Source organism: Myotis brandtii, unplaced genomic scaffold (genome assembly GCF_000412655.1).
Source record: "Myotis brandtii unplaced genomic scaffold, ASM41265v1 scaffold479, whole genome shotgun sequence".
Classification (NCBI taxonomy): Eukaryota; Metazoa; Chordata; class Mammalia; order Chiroptera; family Vespertilionidae; genus Myotis; species Myotis brandtii.
In genome coordinates, this window is record NW_005368305.1 from 683,080 (window position 1) to 703,348 (window position 20,269).

General features: G+C 39.8%; 1 protein-coding gene across 1 annotated transcript in view; it reads left to right on the top strand.

Moving 5' to 3' along the window:
* Window positions 1-6,846: 6,846 nt before the first annotated feature.
* Window positions 6,847-20,269, top strand: part of LOC102240254 (fibrous sheath-interacting protein 2) — a 39,002-nt gene continuing 25,579 nt past the window's right edge. The window contains exons 1-7 of the mRNA XM_005876031.2: window positions 6,847-7,035; window positions 7,318-7,443; window positions 11,991-12,152; window positions 13,273-13,362; window positions 14,635-14,774; window positions 16,382-16,523; window positions 16,981-17,091. Of these exons, the coding sequence (XP_005876093.2) occupies window positions 6,937-7,035; window positions 7,318-7,443; window positions 11,991-12,152; window positions 13,273-13,362; window positions 14,635-14,774; window positions 16,382-16,523; window positions 16,981-17,091 (870 nt within the window). The 5' untranslated portion in view covers window positions 6,847-6,936. The remainder of the gene's footprint in view (window positions 7,036-7,317; window positions 7,444-11,990; window positions 12,153-13,272; window positions 13,363-14,634; window positions 14,775-16,381; window positions 16,524-16,980; window positions 17,092-20,269) is intronic.

Here is a 20,269-nt window from a genome sequence, read left to right on the forward strand (position 1 = left end):
AAAATTCTGGGCCAGCTTTAGCTCTGAGGCTTGGCTCCAGCTCTGAGGCCTCGGCTGCTGAAAGCAGGTTTCTGGCCTTTGTTTACCTTCTGTATTTGAAACAATGTTGCGGTCCTGCTGGCTGAAGCCTGGCTGACTAAAGCAGGTTTCTGGGGTTTTGTTTAGCTTCTATATTTGTTACAATGTTTCTTAGAGAGCAGCTGAGAGGCCGGCAAGGCAGGCGGGGAACCTGGCTTCCTCCGTCACTGGAGCAAGCAAGCCTCCCTGTTCGCGTCAGCTGCCTGGCTGCCGGCCGCCATCTTTGTTGGCAGTTAATTTGCATATCTCACTGATTAGCCAATGGGAAGGGTAGGGGAGGTATGACTAATTACCATGTTTCTCTATTATTAGATAGGATATGTCTTAGTGTGAACCTTTTTGAGTTCATCTTGTTTAGGACTCTCTGTGCTTCCTGGACTTGTATGTCTGTGTTTTTTTTTCCACCAAGTTAGGGAAGTTTTCTGTCCTTATTTTTTCAAAAAAGTTTTCAATTTATTGCTGTTTCTCTTCTCCTTTTGGCAACCTCATGATGCAAATGTTGGTATGCTTGAAATTCTCCCAAAGGCTCCTTACATTATCCTCATTGTTTTGGATTCTTTTTTCTTTTTGCTCTTCTGATTGGGTGTTTTTTTCTTCCTTATATTTCACATCACTGACTTGATTCTCAGCTTCATTGACTCTACTGTCGTTTTTCTGTAAATTATTCTTTATTTCAGTTAGCTTTTCTTTCTTTCTTTTTTAAAAATAAATCTTTACTGTTCAGATTATAACAGATGTTCCTCTTTTATCCCCCCATAGCTCCCCTCCACCTGGTTCCCACCCCACTCCATGCCACTGTCCTCATCCATAGGTGTAAGATTTTTGTCCAATCTCTTCCCGCACCCCTCACACCCATTTCCCCCCAAGAATTGTCAATCCACTCTCTTTCTATGTCCCTGCTTCTATTATATTCACCAGTTTATTCTGTTCATCAGATTTTTTTTATTGACTTAATTTTTAGATTCACTTTTTGATAGATATGTATTTGTGTCACTTTGTTGTTCATAATTTTTATCTTTACATTTTTCTTCTTCTCTTCTTAAAGAATACCCTTCAGCATCTCATATAATCCTGGTTTGGTGGTGATGAACTCCTTTAGCTTTTTCTTATCTGTGAAGCTCTTTATTTGACCGTCAATTCTACATGATAGCTTTGTTGGGTAGAGTAATCTTGGTTGTTCGTTCTCGCTATTTATCACTTTGAATATTTCTTGCCACTCCCTTTTGGCCTGCATGGTTTCTGTTGAGAAGTCAGCTGACAGTCGTATGGGTACTCCCTTGTAGGTAACTAACTGTTTTTCTCTTGCTGCTTTTAAGATTCTCTCTTTGTCTTTTGCTCTTGGCATTTTAATTATGATGTGTCTTGGTGTGGTCCTCTTTGGATTTCTCTTGAGGTTCTCTTCGCTTTCTGGACTTGTAAGTCTATTACTTTCATTAGATAGGGGAAGTTTTCTGTCATTATTTCTTCTAATAGGATTTCAATATCTTGCTCTCTCTCTTCTGGCATCCCCATAATTCGGATGTTGGTACGTTTGAAGCTGTCCCAGAGGCTCCTTATACTATCTTCATATTTTTGGATTCTTTTTTCTTTTTGCTGTTCCAGATGGGTGTTTTTTGCTTCTTTGTATTTCAAATCTTTGACTTGATTCTTGCAATCCTCTAGTCTGCTGTTGGATCTCTGTATAATATTCTTTATTTCAGTCAGTGTATGCTTAATTTCTAGTTGGTCCTTTTTCATAACCTCGAGGGTCTCACTAGATTTCTTGAGGATCTCACTACATTTATCGGCGGTTTCCATAAAATTCTTGAAAAATCTTAGAAACGTGGTTTTGAACTCTATATCCAGTCGTTTGCTGTCCTCCATTTCTGTCATTTGTGACCTGTTTCTTTGTTAGTTTGCTTTCCTCCATTTCTTTCATTTGTGACATGTTTCTTTGTCTCCGCATTTTGGCTGCTTCCCTGTGTTGATAGAGTGGCTTTGTGTGGTAGGTGTCCTTTTGGGCCCAGTGGCTCAGCCTCCCCAATCACCTGAGGTGGACACTCTTGGTGTACCCCTTTGTGGTCAGGGTGCATAGTCTTGTTGTAGTTTAGCCTTGATTGTTGTAGGTATCACTGGGAGGAATTGACCTCCAGACCAATTGACTTCGAGGACCCGCTGTGTCTATAGTGGAAGAACTGCTGTGTTGGAGACACCCTTAGGGGCAGGACTTGCTTCAGTGGGGCTTTGGTGCTCACTGAGTCTGCCTCTTGAGTGTGTCACTTATGAATGTGAGGAGTTGAAATCTGGTATCTGACCACTGGGTACACTGGCTCCTGGATCTCCAAAGAGGTGCAAAGTCAGCTATTGCGTGAGTTCACTCAGCAGGAGCTACAGCAAGATCTGCAGATTTCTCCTCTTTGTTTGGGGTTTGGAAGTTTTGGAGCTCCCTGACCCAGCTGAAGTTTGTTAGGTTAGACTGCGAAAAAACAGGCAATTAATATGCAAAAGCCGATGTGCACAGCTTGGGTGGGGTTGTAAATTGGGTGGGGTCTCAGGGAATCACCAGGGTGGAGCAAACAGCGATGGCTGTCAGTCAGCCATCTCCACGTCTCCGGGTCTCTGGGTCTCTGTGTTCCCCAAGTCCCGTGCCCCCACAGTAACAATGATCCCTGTGAGCATCTCTGCAAGAAAGCCACCCTCACTTTCTGACCTGATGCCAGACAGTCCAGTTTCTCCCTGTAGGAGTCTGGGTCCCCAGAGTCTTGCTGGAAATGAGTTCAGAGCAGTCTGGAGCTTGTATCTTCCTTCTAATTGAAAAAAACAGCGCACCCAGTTACCGGCCTGTTTCGTGCACCTCCGCACCTTCTACTCAGTCTCAATGTGCTTTTTCTTTCCTTCTAGTTGTAGAACTTGCACTCAGCCAGCTTTCCCGTGGTTCTGGATGATAGCCGTTTTGTCTTTTAGTTGTAGTTTTGTTGTGGTTGTGGGGGACAGCACGTACAAGTGTATACCTTATGCCGCCATCTTGGTTCTAGCTTTTATTTCTAACTGGTTCTTTCTGTGCTATTGTGGTTCTCAGTTAGTTCTTTGAGCATCCTTATAACCAGTGTTTTGAACTCTGTATCTAGTAGATTGCTTATCTCCATTTTGTTTAGTTCTTTTCTAAAATTTTGTTCTGTTGTTTCATTTGGGCCATGTCTCTTTGTCTCCTCATTTTGGCCGCCTCCCATGTATTTGTTTCTATGTATTAGATAGAGCTGCTATGTGTCCCATGGTTGGCAGCATGGCCTGATGTAGTAGGTGTCCTGTTGGGTCCAGTGGCACAGCCTCCCCAATCACCCCAGTAAGGCACTGGAGATGTACCCCCATGTGGGCTATACACCCTCCTGTTGTAGTTAAATCTTTTTAAAAAATATGTTTTTATTTATTTCAGAGAGAGGAAGGGAGAGGGAAAGGGAGATAGAAACATCAATGATGAGAGAGAGAATCATTGATTGGCTGACTTTTACATGCCCCCTATTGGGGATTGAGCCCACAACCAGGGCATGTCCCTGACTGGGAATCAAACTGTGACCTCCTTGTTCATAGGTCGAAGCTCAACCACTGAACCAGACTAACCAGGCTGTAGTTGAGTCTTGTTTGCTGTTGGCACTTCAGTGGGAGGGATTTATCCAGGCTGAGGCAAGGACTGGCTGCAAGGACTGGCTGTGACCACTAACCACCGACCTCCAACAACCTTGGAGGATCGGCTGTGCAGAGACCCACTGCATAGAGCAGGACCTACTTCAGCAGGGCTCAGGTACCTGCTGAGTCTGCCCTTGAGTGTATCACTTATGGAGGTGATTGGGTGGTGGTGCTTCAACTTGGTCTAAAGCTGTCCACTGGATGTGCTGGCTCTGGGGCCTCCCTGGAGGCATAGGCCAAGATCAGCCACTGCCTGTATTCTACCCGGGGTCACTAGGCATAAATTACAAAATGATCTGTAGATGACCACTTCTTGTGTTGGGCTTGGAGATGCTCACTTGAGGCCGAGCAGGCAACCAAGGCTGGCTGCTGCTGGGTCTGGGTCTGGGGTCACTCAGCAAGCCTCTTGCTGAGGCCAGATGCTGCTTGTTTGAGAGATTTAAGAAAAATCTGAAGCATGAACCAAGATAGGCCTTTCCTCTGATAAAGCCACTGGACACAGCTTGGGTGGGTCCCGAAGTTGGGTAGGGCAGGGGCTCAGGGAATCACCAGGGTGGGTCAAACAGTGTGAGACAAGTTTATGGAGTCTCTGGCTCTGTGGGAAAGGGCTCATTGAAGGAACAGTGGCTTCTGCCAGCACCTCTGTCTACAGAAAACCTGCCCCTTTAGCTCTCATCCTGATACCAAACAATTCAGTTCCTCCCCATACATCTCTGGTGCCTTTCAAGCTGCTGACCCTGCACTGGAGCTCAACCTCCTTCAGCCTCAATTTCCACTTTTTTTTTTTACAGTCAGAAGTTAAGGAGACTTTCCTGCCTGGAACCCCTCGCTCCTCAGGGGTGACCCCCACATCCAAGGTATACCTTTTCATTTTTATCCACCATACCTGGGTGTGGGACCAGCCCATCCATGCTTCCTCCCCTTCTACCGGTCTTGATGTGGCTTCTTTTTTGTTGTCGTTGTTAATCCTCACCTGAGGATATTTCTCCATTGACTTTTAGAGAGAGTGGAAGGGGGGAGAGAGAGAGAGAGAGAGAGAGAGAGAAAACATTGATGTGAGAAAGATACGTCAATTGGTTGCCTTCTGCTGCACCCCAACCAGGGGTGGAGGGGCTAGGGATCAAGCCTGCAATCAAGGTATGTGCCTTTGAATGGAATGGAATCGAGACCCTTTAGCCCATGGGCTGACGCTCTATCTACTGACCCAAACCAGCTAGGGTTGTGGCTTCTTCTTTAATTTCATAGTTATAGGACTTTCATTCATCTTGATTTCAGGTGGTTCTGAATGTCGGTTGTTCTGTAGTGTAGTTGTAATTTTGATGTTAAACCTGAGTCATTTTAACATTCTCTTGTTGTTAGCCTTCCAGTGGGGAAGATAGGTTTTAAAAAAGAAACAGAAAGTGAACTGCTGAGGAGAGCACATAAAGGGAAGAATGGGAGACTAGGACCTCTACAGGGATGATTGTCAGAGGAGGCTTATGTGGAAATGACATCTGGGTCGAAACAGGAAATATGGGTAGAAGCTGGCCATGGGATGGAAGAGTGGGTGGGGAGCACGTGTGTAGGTGAAGAGGACAGCAAATGCAAAGTCTTTAATGTGGGAAAGAACATGCGTATTCAACACACTGAGCAATGTGGCCAGAGCTTACTGAGTTAGAGGGAGTGTGATGTGAAATTAGGTTGTAGACAGGCAGGAACCAGATCCTGTCCCCTTTTGAATGCCATGGTGATGAATTTAGATTTTATATTAAGTGTAGTGAGGAGCTGTTGAAAGATTAGGCAAAGGGGAATGACGATCAAACTTGGGTCTTAAGGTCATTTAGTATAATTTTACATATATTGTTAAATGTGATTAAAGGTAAAAAATAAAGTCCATAATATTTTATGCATAACGATTTCTAAAATGTAACTGGTGAAAACAGAGGTGCTAGATGTTAGTGATTTGGGGGAAATATTGTAGGCTTTTAAACTGAATAGTTACTGTTCATTGAGGATCTGTTAAATATCAAGCAATTAGGTCTGTTCTTTACACATATAGGTTATTTCCATTTTGGTTCTTTTTTTTTTTTTTTAAGAGAAGGAGGGAGCAGAGGAAGGCTGAAAATTGAGGAAAAGGAAAGCAATCATATGATATATGTTTATTGAATAAATGAATGGAGATATTTCTTATTTTAGGGAGTGGATGCTGTGAATTAGAATAATCAATTGAATTTCCCTATAAGGACATTATCTTGGAAAAGAATTTCAGATCCAGCTTTGATTAGAAGTTAACATTCACTGACTTTATGCTATACCAGCACCATAAAAACATTTGAAAGCATGTATGTGTATCAGACAATTAAAACCATCATTATAATATTAACAACCTACCACTTAAGCTTAACTTGAGACCCAGGAAAGGAGTTGGGCATGCTTGGTAGATCAGCCTTTGGAGGAAGTAGCTGTGCTGGGCAGAGAGGGCCTGAGCTCTGTAGCTGAGAGCAGTAATGTTATGGAGCAAAGCAGGGTAGAAACAGTCCTTAACCCTTAAGTGTTGCCTGTTCTTATTTGATAACATGAATGAATATATGTTGTTGAGCCCTTTGAATGTTATATTACTTTAACTTTTAATTTTTAAACTTTTGGATTATAAGGTGAGAGCTTAAAGCAAGAGAGGTGACAGTGGACACCAAAGGATCAAGAAGGATAAAAGGTAGCAGTCAGATGAACTGGATGAGAAACAAGGGTCAAAAGAACGTCATTGAGACCTGGAGTGGGAAGTGGTTGCAGGAGCCTGGAACAGGGTGTGGTCATAGTGTCTAGGAGGGGACAGGTGGAAAGCCAGGCCTCTGGCCCTAGAATGGTTGGTACAATCACTCCTGGAGTTTTCTTTTTCTAGAATCATAGCTCCTTGGAGGCCAGAAGAAATTAGCCAGCTTTGTGCAAAGTGTTATATGTTGTGATTTTGGGTTTGGTTTGACTGTTGGTTTCAGAGACATTATATTTCGACTGTGGGCCTCTTAGATCAGGCCCCACTACTGGTTTCCCCAACTTTGGGTGCTCAAGATTCAAGCAAGAGGGGACAGCCCTCTGAGGGCTCTGCCCTTTGGGGCCCCCACATTCCAACTTGGAACTCTGAGACAGTGAGACAAAGGGGTACTGGGCATTCTGGGCTGTCAGGACAAGGGACGAGGAGAGCAGGAGCCTAGGCCTACTATGGAGCAGTACCTCAGCACCCACTCCAAGGCTACCAGCGTTGCCACCACCAGGAAGAACTCTAGCAGCCTGGACAACAACCCCCATCAGTGTGGAGCTGTGAGTGGCAAGAGGCCCTGTTTTCCCGTGGGGCAGGGCAAAGAGAGCCACAGACAGGTCCCATGGGTGTAACTATGGTGCTTGGGGTACCTTCATGCAGTGCAGTGGGGGTAGCAACTGGGTGGTGACAGACCAGGTCTTCAGGGCTGTCTGGCAGGCCAGGCCCCTTTAATCCTGACTGTATGACCCTTTGCTTCCTTTGGTTAAACTAGGGGTAGGTAGGCTTGAACTAAGGAAATAAAGCCTAAAAGGAAAGACAAAACTCTCCTTTGTTCCCGACAGGGTGAGCACAAAGCCCATTTCCCTGGCTGTGGAGTGACTGCACTACTGGATCTGCCTCTTGAGGTCAAGCTGCCTGTGATCCCTGGGAGCAATAATTTATACTATACGACGAAGTTAAATAAAAAGGTAATTTTTGTCTTGACATTGTTTGACTTTGCCCATTTCTACTTGCTTTTAAAGTCAAGTGCTACGTTATACAAACTCCATTAAGGGAATTCGCATTAACATTCACAGAAAAAAAAATCAACTCAAATCCACATGTAAACCAAGGTATTGTTTAGGATTCATGCCAATCAACTTCATTTAGTCTGGTTTGCACAGAATCATGGGATGGACAGGTGTTATTCTTAGTTCTCTCAAGTTTTGGAAGCATATTAACTTTTCTTTGTAACAACACAAAAGATATTTAGTGAGATTTTTATTTACTTAGAAATAAATATGTTTGGTTCAAAGGTGGAAAATTATTGGTGTTGGCTGGCATTTAATTATGTTATGATTTTAACCAATAATAAATTGGACAAAACTCTCATTATAGAAACTTCTCTATGATTTTGTTTTGAGAGAAATTCTATTTCATACACAACAGTGAGGAAAAAATGGAATTGAAGTGAGTTAACATGCTTAGGTACTTTAACTTCACTTTAATGGAAGAAAGCTCTGCCTCCCGGGAGACACTCCATGATTTCCCCCAACCTTCCTGTCCAGTTTTACTCCCACCCAGAACCTCTGCTTCCTCCAGTTGGGGTCTTTCATACCTCCTCTCACATACCATGGGAATGCTTCTGTGCCTTTCCTCACCTTCCCCCAAACCTGGCATACCCTTTCTTCTTCTCCTCAGTCTGTGAACTTCAGCCATCTTTCAAGATTTTTTTGTGAACTATCATAGCCCCCAGTGAGCTTATATTTCCTAAGAATTTGCATTGCCCTTGTTTGTATAATTTTACTCAACACTACAATTCTGTAATTACAGTTTTATAACTTAACTCATACTGGGTTATAGTGTATACTTCCCTCAAACCCTTTCTTGTTTTTAGTTCTCAACACTACTCCCACCCTGAAACCTACCCAGTCCTTGAGTCAAACACTAACCCTGAAGGAGGTGGAGGACATTCTTTTTGAATGGTTTCTTTGATTAACAGAGCCAAAAATTCTACAAGGAAGAATTCCATGCGACCCCCTTACCCTTCTACTCTCTGTGATGTCAGAAATGAGTAGGTATTTGATACTTGCCAAGTAAACATGATTTCTTAAAGCAAGTTTTGCTTCTGGAAAATACTTGTTTTTAAAAACAAATCTGTTTTTCTAGGATAGAGCAAGCTGACTAAAAACATGCCTATCTCACACAATTTAACTGGGTCACATTCACACAAAATAGCTTTCCTACAGCATGCTTGCCACCTATACTACTTCTCTTGTGTTTAAATTTTACCCTCTTTCTTTTGTCTGCTTCCTCAAATATATTATTTGTTGTGTTACCATTTTCTGTCAAATATTAATTTGCTTGTCAACTACTTTTAAAAAAATGTTCTCTCTATTCTTATTATGTTCGTTTTCCCCAAACTGTCTTCATTTAATTATAATTTGGCACCAAGCAATTTCCTTGAAGACTGAGTTTGTGAGAGCTTTCCTTTTCTTCTAGTAAAAGTTCCTCAATGAATAATGCTTTATATTTACACTTTAGTGTGTTTCTTTTTTTTCCAAAGGGACACAAACCAGTTATTTTAATTGACAAACAGGATTATCCTGGCTCCAATGAATGAATTTTTTGTTAATCCTCACCCAAAATACTTGTTTTTAAAAACAAATCTGTTTTTCTAGGATAGAGCAAGCTGACTAAAAACATGCCTATCTCACACAATTTAACTGGGTCACATTCACACAAAATAGCTTTCCTACAGCATGCTTGCCACCTATACTACTTCTCTTGTGTTTAAATTTTACCCTCTTTCTTTTGTCTGCTTCCTCAAATATATTATTTGTTGTGTTACCATTTTCTGTCAAATATTAATTTGCTTGTCAACTACTTTTAAAAAAATGTTCTCTCTATTCTTATTATGTTCGTTTTCCCCAAACTGTCTTCATTTAATTATAATTTGGCACCAAGCAATTTCCTTGAAGACTGAGTTTGTGAGAGCTTTCCTTTTCTTCTAGTAAAAGTTCCTCAATGAATAATGCTTTATATTTACACTTTAGTGTGTTTCTTTTTTTTCCAAAGGGACACAAACCAGTTATTTTAATTGACAAACAGGATTATCCTGGCTCCAATGAATGAATTTTTTGTTAATCCTCACCCGAGGATATTTTCCCATTGATTTTTAGAGAGAGTGGAAGGGAGGGGGAGAGGCACAGAGAGAGAAATACAGACAGTCCTCGGGTTACGTTGGATTCGAGGTACATTGTTTTGTGGTTACGTAGCCATCTCCCATTTATTTATAAAAAAAAAAGTTCCGTCATTTCGACGTATGTACATATATGCTTTATGTTTTTTATTATTTATTTACCACAAGTAAAGGTCAGGAATTGTTATCTTTCTTTTAAATTTTTTTTTACTGTTTCACTTCATTACTGCTGTGTATATGTTCCCGGTGAGTGACACAGGTGCTTATGTAGGTGGGTTCCAACTTACGGCAAAAATATCTCCCACGCAACCCAAGGACCTAATGTGATGTGAGAGAGACAGATCAATTAGTTGCCTCCTGCACATGCCTGGGGATCTAATCTGTAACCAGAATCGAACCTAGGACCTTTCAGTCCATGGGCCAAAGCTCTATCCACTGAGCCAAACCAGGTAGGGCATGAATGGATTTGTTTAAAAGGTGTTCTTTGTTTATAGGTCAAGTAGCCCAGGTTTGATTTTGAGAAACATCTCATCACAACTAAAATCACTATTTAAAAGAACTCGACAGCTAAATGTCAACCTCTAAAAGAAACAGTCAGACCAATCCTGGACTCATGACTGTTGGTTGCTTCATATCTGGCTTCACTGAATTCAAGACGTTGCCCCATAGAATTCCATTCTTTTCCTTCTCAGGGAAGCACTGGCAATTAAGGAATGATTGCACTTTATGATTTAGACCCCCTTGGAAGGGAATAAAGCCTGATGTTAAGGCTGAGAACAGAAATGTTCCAAGGAAGCTTTAAATGAAAAGGAAAGCTAGCATCCTATCAGTTCCCACCAATCCCCTTTGCCCACATATGAAGCATCCTCCCACCTACATTAAGGGAGTTCTTTGAGGACCCCACCCATCCAGGCTGCTTAGTGTTCAGAACATGACTGACATGGCTGCTGCCAGACTGAACAACACAGGTCCCTGCAGACAGGTCAGGCCTGTGGAGTCTTGTACATTGAATCAGGGCCTGCAAACAAGACAGGTGCTCTCAGGTTTGCCACATCCCCACACATTCCATTTGCCTTTCACTTGGGCCAGTTCCTGCTTTAATGTTATTTTAAACTAAAACTTCTGTTTTCCTGAGCAAAAACACATAAATAAAAACAAAAATAATGTAAAGACACTAGGACAAAGTCCACATCTACTTCTGTCCTCTACTTTTTCCCTTTCACAGGTTCTTGCTTAATGTATTAACACCATCCTGCTATTAAAAATTGGACTAAGAATTCACACCAAAAAAACCAACCACCAACCAACCAACAAAAAAAGCCCCAACTTGGTAATGTTTTCATTTACAACTGAGATTAAATAACAGCTATTTCCTCTAAAGCAGGGGTGGGGACCATTCGGCCCATGGGCCCTATAAGGCCCTGAAAATCATTTGGTCTGGCCCTGCCAAGGCATTAGGGGTGAGTTAATTAAATGTTTGACAAATATAGCAGGCTAATTTTTAAATTGATTATTTTGTATGGCCCACAAATGATATTATAAATATCCAAATGGCCCTTGGCAGATAAGGTTTCCCCACCCCTGCAAAATAACACATATAGAAACATGACTATTAGCTGATATTTTTCTTCTTTTAAATATTAATGGCTATTGCACAAGGTTGTATTTGATCTTTCACATAGGGAGAAATCTCAATTCCTGTCAATATCCTTCATAACTGGTTCAATATATTAAACTTTAAAATCCAGATCTTGATTTTTTCCTGATTGTAGCACTCAGAGATTGTTTGATTTCTTGTATTAGATAAGATCCCAAGAAACAATAACTCTTTAATCCATCATCTTTAACATCTGAGCTTTACTTCTATTATTATTTGATAAACTTGTTTCCATGCATCTTCGAAAAAGATTTTCCAATTTCTTCATTTTTAGATTATTGAGATATAACAGTCATAGTTAATATTATCTCTTTATACTTTGAATGCAGTGTCTTGACCTGGAAGAGGGAGGGAGGAAATGGAGAACTTAGCATTAGCTTTATCCATTAAAATACATTTTATCCTAGTCTCTTTCATTTCCTTTCTTCCTTTCTCTCTGGGTCAGGGGTAGAAACTGATGGAGATCAGTGGAGGAATTGAGTGAGGGTGGGTTTTTAGAATAATTCAGGTCAGGTGTGTGTGGGTGGGTAGGAATAAGCAATAAGCATTACACAATCCAAATCTTTCTGTTGCTGGTTTTCCCCATGTCGAATTCTTCTTGCATGCTTTATTTTGAATGAATATTCCAGTCATCTTCAAAATTTACATTTATCATCTTTTTAAATCTGTGTTTGCAGCTTTTTCAACCTTCTTATGGTTTTAACCTGACTGATCCTTATTGTCGACTTTTGGACAACCAATATAATAGTCTCCATGATCCACATTTAAGAGCATACCATTCACGTGAAGATATCCGGAGGAGATTAAAGAAAGGAGGCTACATCACCCGAAATAATGAAGTGGGTCGAAGATTACTTCCTTTTAATCATTGAAAACTTCCAAGACTTGATATAAACTGGCTTCTATACCTTACTGGGGTGGGGGTGGGGTTTCACTTTTAACTTGGTGATACTTAATGAGAAATTCTATAAATTACTTAGTATTTTGGGTCAAGGGAAAATCAGACAACAATTGTGTTTCTAAATGATACTACTTCTTCCACCTTTTTTGTTTATAATATCAAAAGGTGATTACCAAGTAATTTGAGGATATAAAAATAATTTTCTGACTGTATCACAGTTCTCTTTCTCTGTCTCCAATGATTTTGTATGCTTGTCAAGGATTATGTCTTATGAAATTTTTAAAAACTCGAGACAAAATAAGAACACGGGTACTTACTTTGGCAGCACATATACTAAAATTGGAATGATACAGAGATCAGCATGGCCCCTGTGTAAGGATGACATGCAAATCCATGAAGCTTTCCATATTTTTTAAAAAGAAAAAAAAATTAGGAACACAGCAATATTAGCCTGATCAATCTTGATAAAACATAAGAATAGTTTTATATTCTAATATGTATTGAATATGTAATTATTATTACACTAGAGGCCTGGTGCATGAATTCATGCACATTGAAAGGACATTAATTAGAAGAAATATTTTAGAGGCTGGGGAGGGACCACGGGAGTTTGGCTCCAGGGCATGTCTGGCCTGTCTCGCCCAGTCCCAATTGGCTGGACTCCCGCAGCAAGCTAACTGACTGGTTGGAGTGTCTGCCCCCTGGTGGTCAGTGTGTGTAATAGCGACTGATCAAGTGGTTGACCAAATGGTCGACCAATTGGTTGGACACTTAAGCATATTAGGTTTTTATATATATAGATAGGCATTTTATTCTACTAACTCCAATTATGTGTACTAAATTCATAAATTATATTTTAAAAAAGTAATGAGACTTAGATATGTCCTGTTGTTTAACAATTGTAGAGAGCTACTACTTACAAAATTGTTAGCAATTCATTACTCTTGATACCAAAATGCTATCAAATTGCATATTATTAATATTTTTCCTTCAGAAAGTGATTGCTATGATTTTTAAATGTTTATACTTATATTTTTTGTTATTGTTTTGTTTTTTAGGTTATATGTAACTTGACTGAGTTTAACAAGTATAGGCAATATCTTACAAGTCTGAAATTAGACTTCGAAAGGCACTACGTAAAAGAACAAGTAAGTTAAATAGTTAAATTTGTTTTCTTACGTAAAGTTTGGAAGAAAGGTTTACTTGTATAAAAAGTATTTTCTTGTAATACTTTTGCCTTTGATTATGACAGACTAATTATTTTTTCCAAATGAAAATTTAGAGCAGGAATAAAGAAGAATTTGAGGTTGCTTTATTGGGCCAAGAAATGGAAAGGGACCAGGCCATCTATTAATATGTCAGTGGTAGTTGGGTATAATTTAGTAACTAAATTGCTAATCCAGTGTGTTTCTTTTATCTGAGTTGGGGCCAATAGGAATAATCTATTGTGGCAGCAAGATTTTTAAACTGGAACCAAAGTTAGCTTGAGTAATAGGAGAGGAACAGTGTGAATAGTTATAATGTCCTACAGGTGACTCAAGAACATATACACTGTGTGTTTGTACTTATGCACATGCAGCTGTGTTCATCCAGTAAAAAATTATATTAAAGGTAAAGTGAAATGATTAGGGGTAGAGAGAGTGAGTATGAATAGTGACTTCTTTTCAATTTTAAAATTTTTGTTTAAAAAAAGAATAGTTATATTGATTTTTTAAAGAGAGAGAAACATTGATATGAGAGCTCAACATGGAGTGGCTGCCTCCTGCCTGTCCACTATGGGAACTGAGCCTGAAACCGGACATGTGCCATGAGGGGAATGCTTTGACCAGAATGGAACCAGCAACCTCTCGGTGCATGGGGCAACAGCCAAGCAACTGAGCCACATTGGCCAGGCTCCTTTCAATTTTTGACTCAAAGTTAGTGTGTGTGTGTGTCATGCAAACACATGCCCATGAGTGAATTTGGATTTTAGGGTCAAGAAAGGTATGAGCATGTGTACTTTTACAAATTTATGTTCTACAGTGAGAAAGTGGTATAGAAATGAGAATAACTTACCTTTACCTTTAAGTGTTCTATATTTCCCCCTCTGTGTCTAGAGTTTCTCTTGCCCTTCTTCCATACTTTCATTTAATTTTTTTCAGAATGGATAGAAATGTACAATGAGATATTTACTTTTAATTTTTAGAGAGATACATTTTTACTTTGGTTCAGTTACCCATGTCTGTAATGGATTCAAAATAGATTTAAATGCAGTTAAACTGACTTAGTTATTTAGAAAATACAAGAATTTTACTAAACACTAAGTATAAAAAGGTATGTCAAAGGACAATTCATTTCTGTAAATTTTAAAAACATATATATGTATAAATACACACACGTACAGATATATGCATTTATATGATACACACTTTTTAAAATAGGGAATGCTTGCAAAACAAATAAATAAACTACAACTAAACAATCAACTACGTAAACTTCCTGATGATGCACAATTCCAAAATTGGTTGTTATGGGAGGAGAACCAATCTTTTAAGGACCAGGAGCCATTAGAAATGCCCAGGTAAGATGGAAGTGAATGCATATTTTATGTATAGATTGTAGACTCAAATAAGTTGGAAAAATACTAGAAAGAATTGGAGTTAGGAATTTTTAAAAATGTACTAGACACTATTTAATTCCACTATTGACCTAAGTATAGAGAGGAAGGGAGACCAAGAGGTACAGAAATTGGGAACTTGGGTGTCAAGGGAAGGAAGAGCAAATTCCACCAGAGACGACAGGATTTCTGGGAGTACAAGAGGTAATCCAAACTGATAACTAAAGGACAAATGAGATCCAAAATCCTTCCTGTTGTTGCAAATGGAGGAAAACAATCTTTTAGCACTGGCCTTTAGCAGTCGCTTTTATTTATTTTTAAAATATATTTTATTGATTTTTTACAGAGAGGGAGGGAGAGAAAGAGAGAGAGTTAGAAACATCGATGAGAGAGAAACATCGATCAGCTGCCTCCTGCACACCCCCTACTGGGTATGTGCCCACAACCAAGGTACATGCCCTTGACCGGAATCAAACCTGAGACCCTTTAGTCCACAGGCTGACGCTCTATCCACTGAGCCAAACTGGCTAGGGCAGCAGAAGTCACTTTTTATGATTCATCTTTAAGGGCTGACAGCATTCAATTTAAGGAAGTTCATGCAAAGTAAAAAATAGAGGTTTGTCTAAACTATATCTAATGCCCATATAGAGATGCATTGTCTCCAAAAGAAAATGTGTAAGCTCTTCAGATATTACCTGCTCGTGGTCAACCATAACCATTTCATGGTCAAGCCCATATCTTAGGGATATTATCGTTTTCTCCTCCTCCTCTTTCATCCTTCATTAAGGTGAGGGATTGGGCTGCACAGCCTGACTTTTATTTTCTGTGGGTCCATTTTGTGGTAGTTCCATAAGCATATTGACATAGCAGAGACCTGAATTATAGATGGAAGGTTTGTTGAAGGCTCTGTAAGTCACAGGGGACCCAGGATACATCTTTTTCTTCAGAAATTCAACCTTTTTTTTTCTTTCTAGATTTGAAATTAAATTTTCAGTTATTCCAGCCTTCTTTGCAAACTCACTGAGTTATGAATAATTACTGTGCAAAATGTATTTTTGTGTTTTTGTTGTTGTTAATCTTCAACTGAGGTTATTTTCTCTATTGATTTTCAGAGAGTGGAAGTAAGGGGGGAGAGACAGAGAGAGAAACATCAATGTGAGAGAGACATCGATTGGTTGTCTCCCACATGAGGGCCCGGGATTGAGCCTGCAACTGAAGTACTTGCTCTTGACTGAAATAGAACCCATGACCCTTCAGTCTGCAGGCTGACACTCTGTCCACTGAGCCAAAATGGCTAGGACTGTGCAAAATATTTTGAAGGAATCTGCTCCACATTTTACCACTGTCTTGGCCATAAGAACAGATACTGACATGGTAGAGAGATCTGTATGACAAAGCATGGTGAGAGCTGGCTTACAAATCCATGAACAGAACTGAGAGAAAAACTGAAAATTCTTATAGTGCAAGAAATAAGACTGAGTAATGAGGTGGTCTGGGCGTATCAAAGCAGCTGATGCCACTATAAGGGAAACATGCAATTCATCTTCACTTGCATTTGCACTTTTATTTAGTTATTTGGATAAGATAAGTATGAAATTAGATCAATGTGGATGTACAAGAGAAGAGCAGCGCCTCCTCTGGTTGGAAAGAGAAAAAAGACGACAGCAGGAACAAACAAGAAGAAAACATATTCTTCATAGAAAATTTGAAGAGGTGAGAGATACATTTAAAATATTAAGAGAAAGATTGTGCCTAGTGTTTTATTTGAAAATAATTTTAGTTGTCTATAATATTTCTTGAAGTCATTTCAAGTCTAAGTAATTTACCCACATTAATCTTTCTTCACAGCTATGATATACAAGTTGTTACATAAAATAATGAGGCTGACACCACAAATTATATCTGCTCTTAAGGAGAGGGTTGTGGAAGTTACCAGGCACCATTTAACTCCCTGATCACCCTCAGTGTGAGGGGGATATCTTTTTAAATTTAGCATTCCTAGTAGGAGTGCAGGAAGGAAAGAAGCCCATTCAAAAGCCAATGTTTGACTTCCACTACACTTGATCTGATTTCTGTTAGGCTCTTGACTTGTTTTAATTTGCTTGTTGGTGGTGGACAAAATACAAGGGATTACTGTAAACACGAATCACAGTAACACTGTGCTCTTCAGGAATGGAAGAAAAAAGAGATGCTGCTTCTGACAAAGTCTGCAGAAGGTGTTCAGAAAGAAGCTGGGCTAGAGATACAACGGCGCAGAAATAGAGGAGAGGGTGACAAAAAGGTAGATTTAACTTTCACCTCTAATATGGGCTGTTAGAGGAGAAGCTTTTGTTAGTTTGGATTTTTGAAAGTACCCTATACAAGATGACAATGGATTGGTTCCCCTAAATGATATGTGTTATATTTTGACCATAATATAAAAATTCTTGCCTTATTATTTGATACTACTGCTTCAGTGCACGGATTTGTGCACATTGAAAGGAAATTAATCAGAAGGTGGCTGGCGGAGTGGGACTCGGCCAGATGGACTGGACACACCCTGGAGCCAACCTCCCACGATCCCTCCCCACCCGGCTGCACCAAGTCACCACATCTCGGCAGCTCCTGTGTTGAGCATCTGCCCCCTGGTGGTCAGTGCACGTCATAGCTACCGGTAGGAGTGTCTGCTCCTTGGTGGTCAGTGTGTGTCATTGCTATTGGTCGGACAGTTGGATGGTTGGATGGTTGCTTAGCCTTTTATATATATAGTAACTACTTTTGATTTTATTTCACACCATAAACTATACTTATAATTCTTATAGAAAAATGATATAACTGATTTTTTCTTAGAATCAGAATTTCTTGGAAAAAGTTTTCAATTTTTACCCATCAGTTAATTTTAGAGTAAGTGCTTTTAATTTTAAATAATATATAATATTTTAGGATTTAGCGTATAAATCTGTTTAAAGAGAAAGAGAAATCATTTGTAATCCCAGCACCACCCTATTAACTTGTGCACACACACACACAAACATAATATTTCTCTGAATATTTAAATATTCCAATAAATAAATTAATTCTTGTTAGTATACCTCTTAGGCTGTTTTGTCGATTGCTTTATTTATTTTTATCCTTTATTAATCCTCACCTGAGGATATTTTTACATTGCTTTCTAGAGAGAGTGGAGGGGGAGAGACAGAGAAACATCGATGTGAGAGAGACACATCGATTGGTTGCCTCCTGCATTGGGATCAATTCTGCAGCTGAGGTACATGCCCTTCACTGGAATTGAACCTAAGACTCTTTAGTCTGCCAGCTGATGCTCTATCCACTGAGCCAAGCCAGCCAGAGTATGTAGATTACTTTTTAAAATAACAATGACAACATGCCATATCAATAAATGTTGGTCTAACATTGTAAATTAGAGGCCCGGTGAAATTCGTACGCTTGAGGGGGGTGGTCCCTCAGCCAAGCCTGTGCCCTCTCGCAGTCCTGGAGCCCTCAGGGGATGCCCGACTGACAGTTTAGGCCCGCTCCCCCGTCAGTCGAACATCTTTAGCACTGTTGTGGAGGTGGGAGAGGCTCCTGCCACTGCTGCTGTGCTCACAGGTGCTCGCCAGCCGTGAGCCGGCTTCTGGCTGAGCAGCGCTCCCCCTGTGGGAGCGCACTGACCACCAGGGGGCAGCTCCTGCATTGAGCATCATAGCGTCATTCTGCCATTCAGTCTATTTGCATATTACCCTTTTAACCAGAAGCCGGGCTTATGCTGGTGAGTGCAGTAGCAGTGGCAGGAGCCTCTCCCGCCTCTGTGGCAGTGCTTAGGATGTCCGACTGCTGGCTTAAGCCTGCTTCCCAGGGGGAGCGGTCTAAGCCGTCAGCTAGACATCCCCCAAGGGCTCCCAGACTTCGAGAGGGCTCAGGTTGGGCTGAGGGCCCTCACCCCGAGTGCACAAATTTTGTGCACTGGGCCTCTAGTATAGGATAATCATCTTAGGTAACTTATTTTTGACATACCTAGACTAAGTGTAAGCTTTACATAATTTTGTTATACATTGATATATACTGCTATATCACAAATTTTTTAATATTGGAAATTCAAATATGTATGGAAAAGATACTTTTGTCACATGTACTTTGTAGTATTATCAGGAACTCACTGCTTAGATGGCAAACTCAGCTCATTCCAATTTTTTGTAATTATTATTTTTTAATATTCAATTTGTTACCACTTTTTTTAGTGGGAGTTCTCTCCAAGTTAGCTTTTTTTTTTTTCTTTTTTGCTTCCAGACATCTCTGAAAAATCTTTGTTTTGGAGAGCAACAGAATGCCCCAGGTTTCCCCTTAATTTTTCCTGATGCTAATTTCTGTTCAGTGAGTCCTAGCCAACATTAGTGGCAACCAGTACAATGGGTAAATTCTGGCACAGGAAGTACTCATTAGACATGACCACTGATGGGAGGCATGGTAACACTACAGACTGCTTAAGGTATATTAATGGTGGAGCTATTTGAAGCATTGATATTTCCAATAGAGTTATTCTAAATTGTCTTTTTTACATCATGTTTTACTATAAGAACCTTTCAATTCATTTGTATGTGTATCAATATTTTTATATCTTTTCTTTCAGATTTGACTTTATGTATTTTATAACTCCAAAGTATGGGCTTGAATTAGAGTTAAAAAAAATCTTTATGATAGCCATTCTGACTGGTGTGAGGTGATATCTCATTGTGGTTTTAATTTGCATATCTCTGATGATGTGACTTTGAGCATTTTTTTTTTGTCTCTTGGCCATTTGTATGTCCTCTTGGGAGAAATGTATATTCAGGTCTTATGCCCATTTTTAAAATATGATTTCTATCTTCCTGAATTTGAAGAGATTGCCTGTGTCCTAATATGTGGACTATCTTTGAAAATGTCCTGTGTGCACTTGAGAAGAATGTGTATTCTGTAGCTTTGGGGTGAAATGTTCTGAAGATGTCAATTAATTCAATCTGATCTAGTGAGTCATTTAGGATTGCTGTTTCTTTGATGATTTTTTTGTCTAGTGGATTTATCCAGTGATGTCTATGGGGTATTAAAATCTCCTATTATGATTGTATTTCTGTGAATCTCTTCCTTGATATCTTCCAAAAGTTTTTTTTTTATGTATGTAGGTGCTCATGTATTGGGTACATATATGTTTACCAGAGTTATATCCTCTTGTTGAATTTCTCCCTTTAGTATTATGAAGTGGCTCTCCTTATCTTTTGTTATGGCCTTCACTTTGAGGTATATTTTGTCAGATATAAGTATTGCTACCCTAACTTTTATCTCATTTCCATTCGACTGAAAAAATTTTTTCTGTCCCTTCACTATCAGTCTGTGTGAGTCCTTTGTTCTAAGGTGGGTCTCTTGTAGGCAGCAAATATATGGGTCATGTTTCCTTATCCATTCAGCTACTCTATGTCTTTTGATTGGAGCATTTAATCCATTTACGT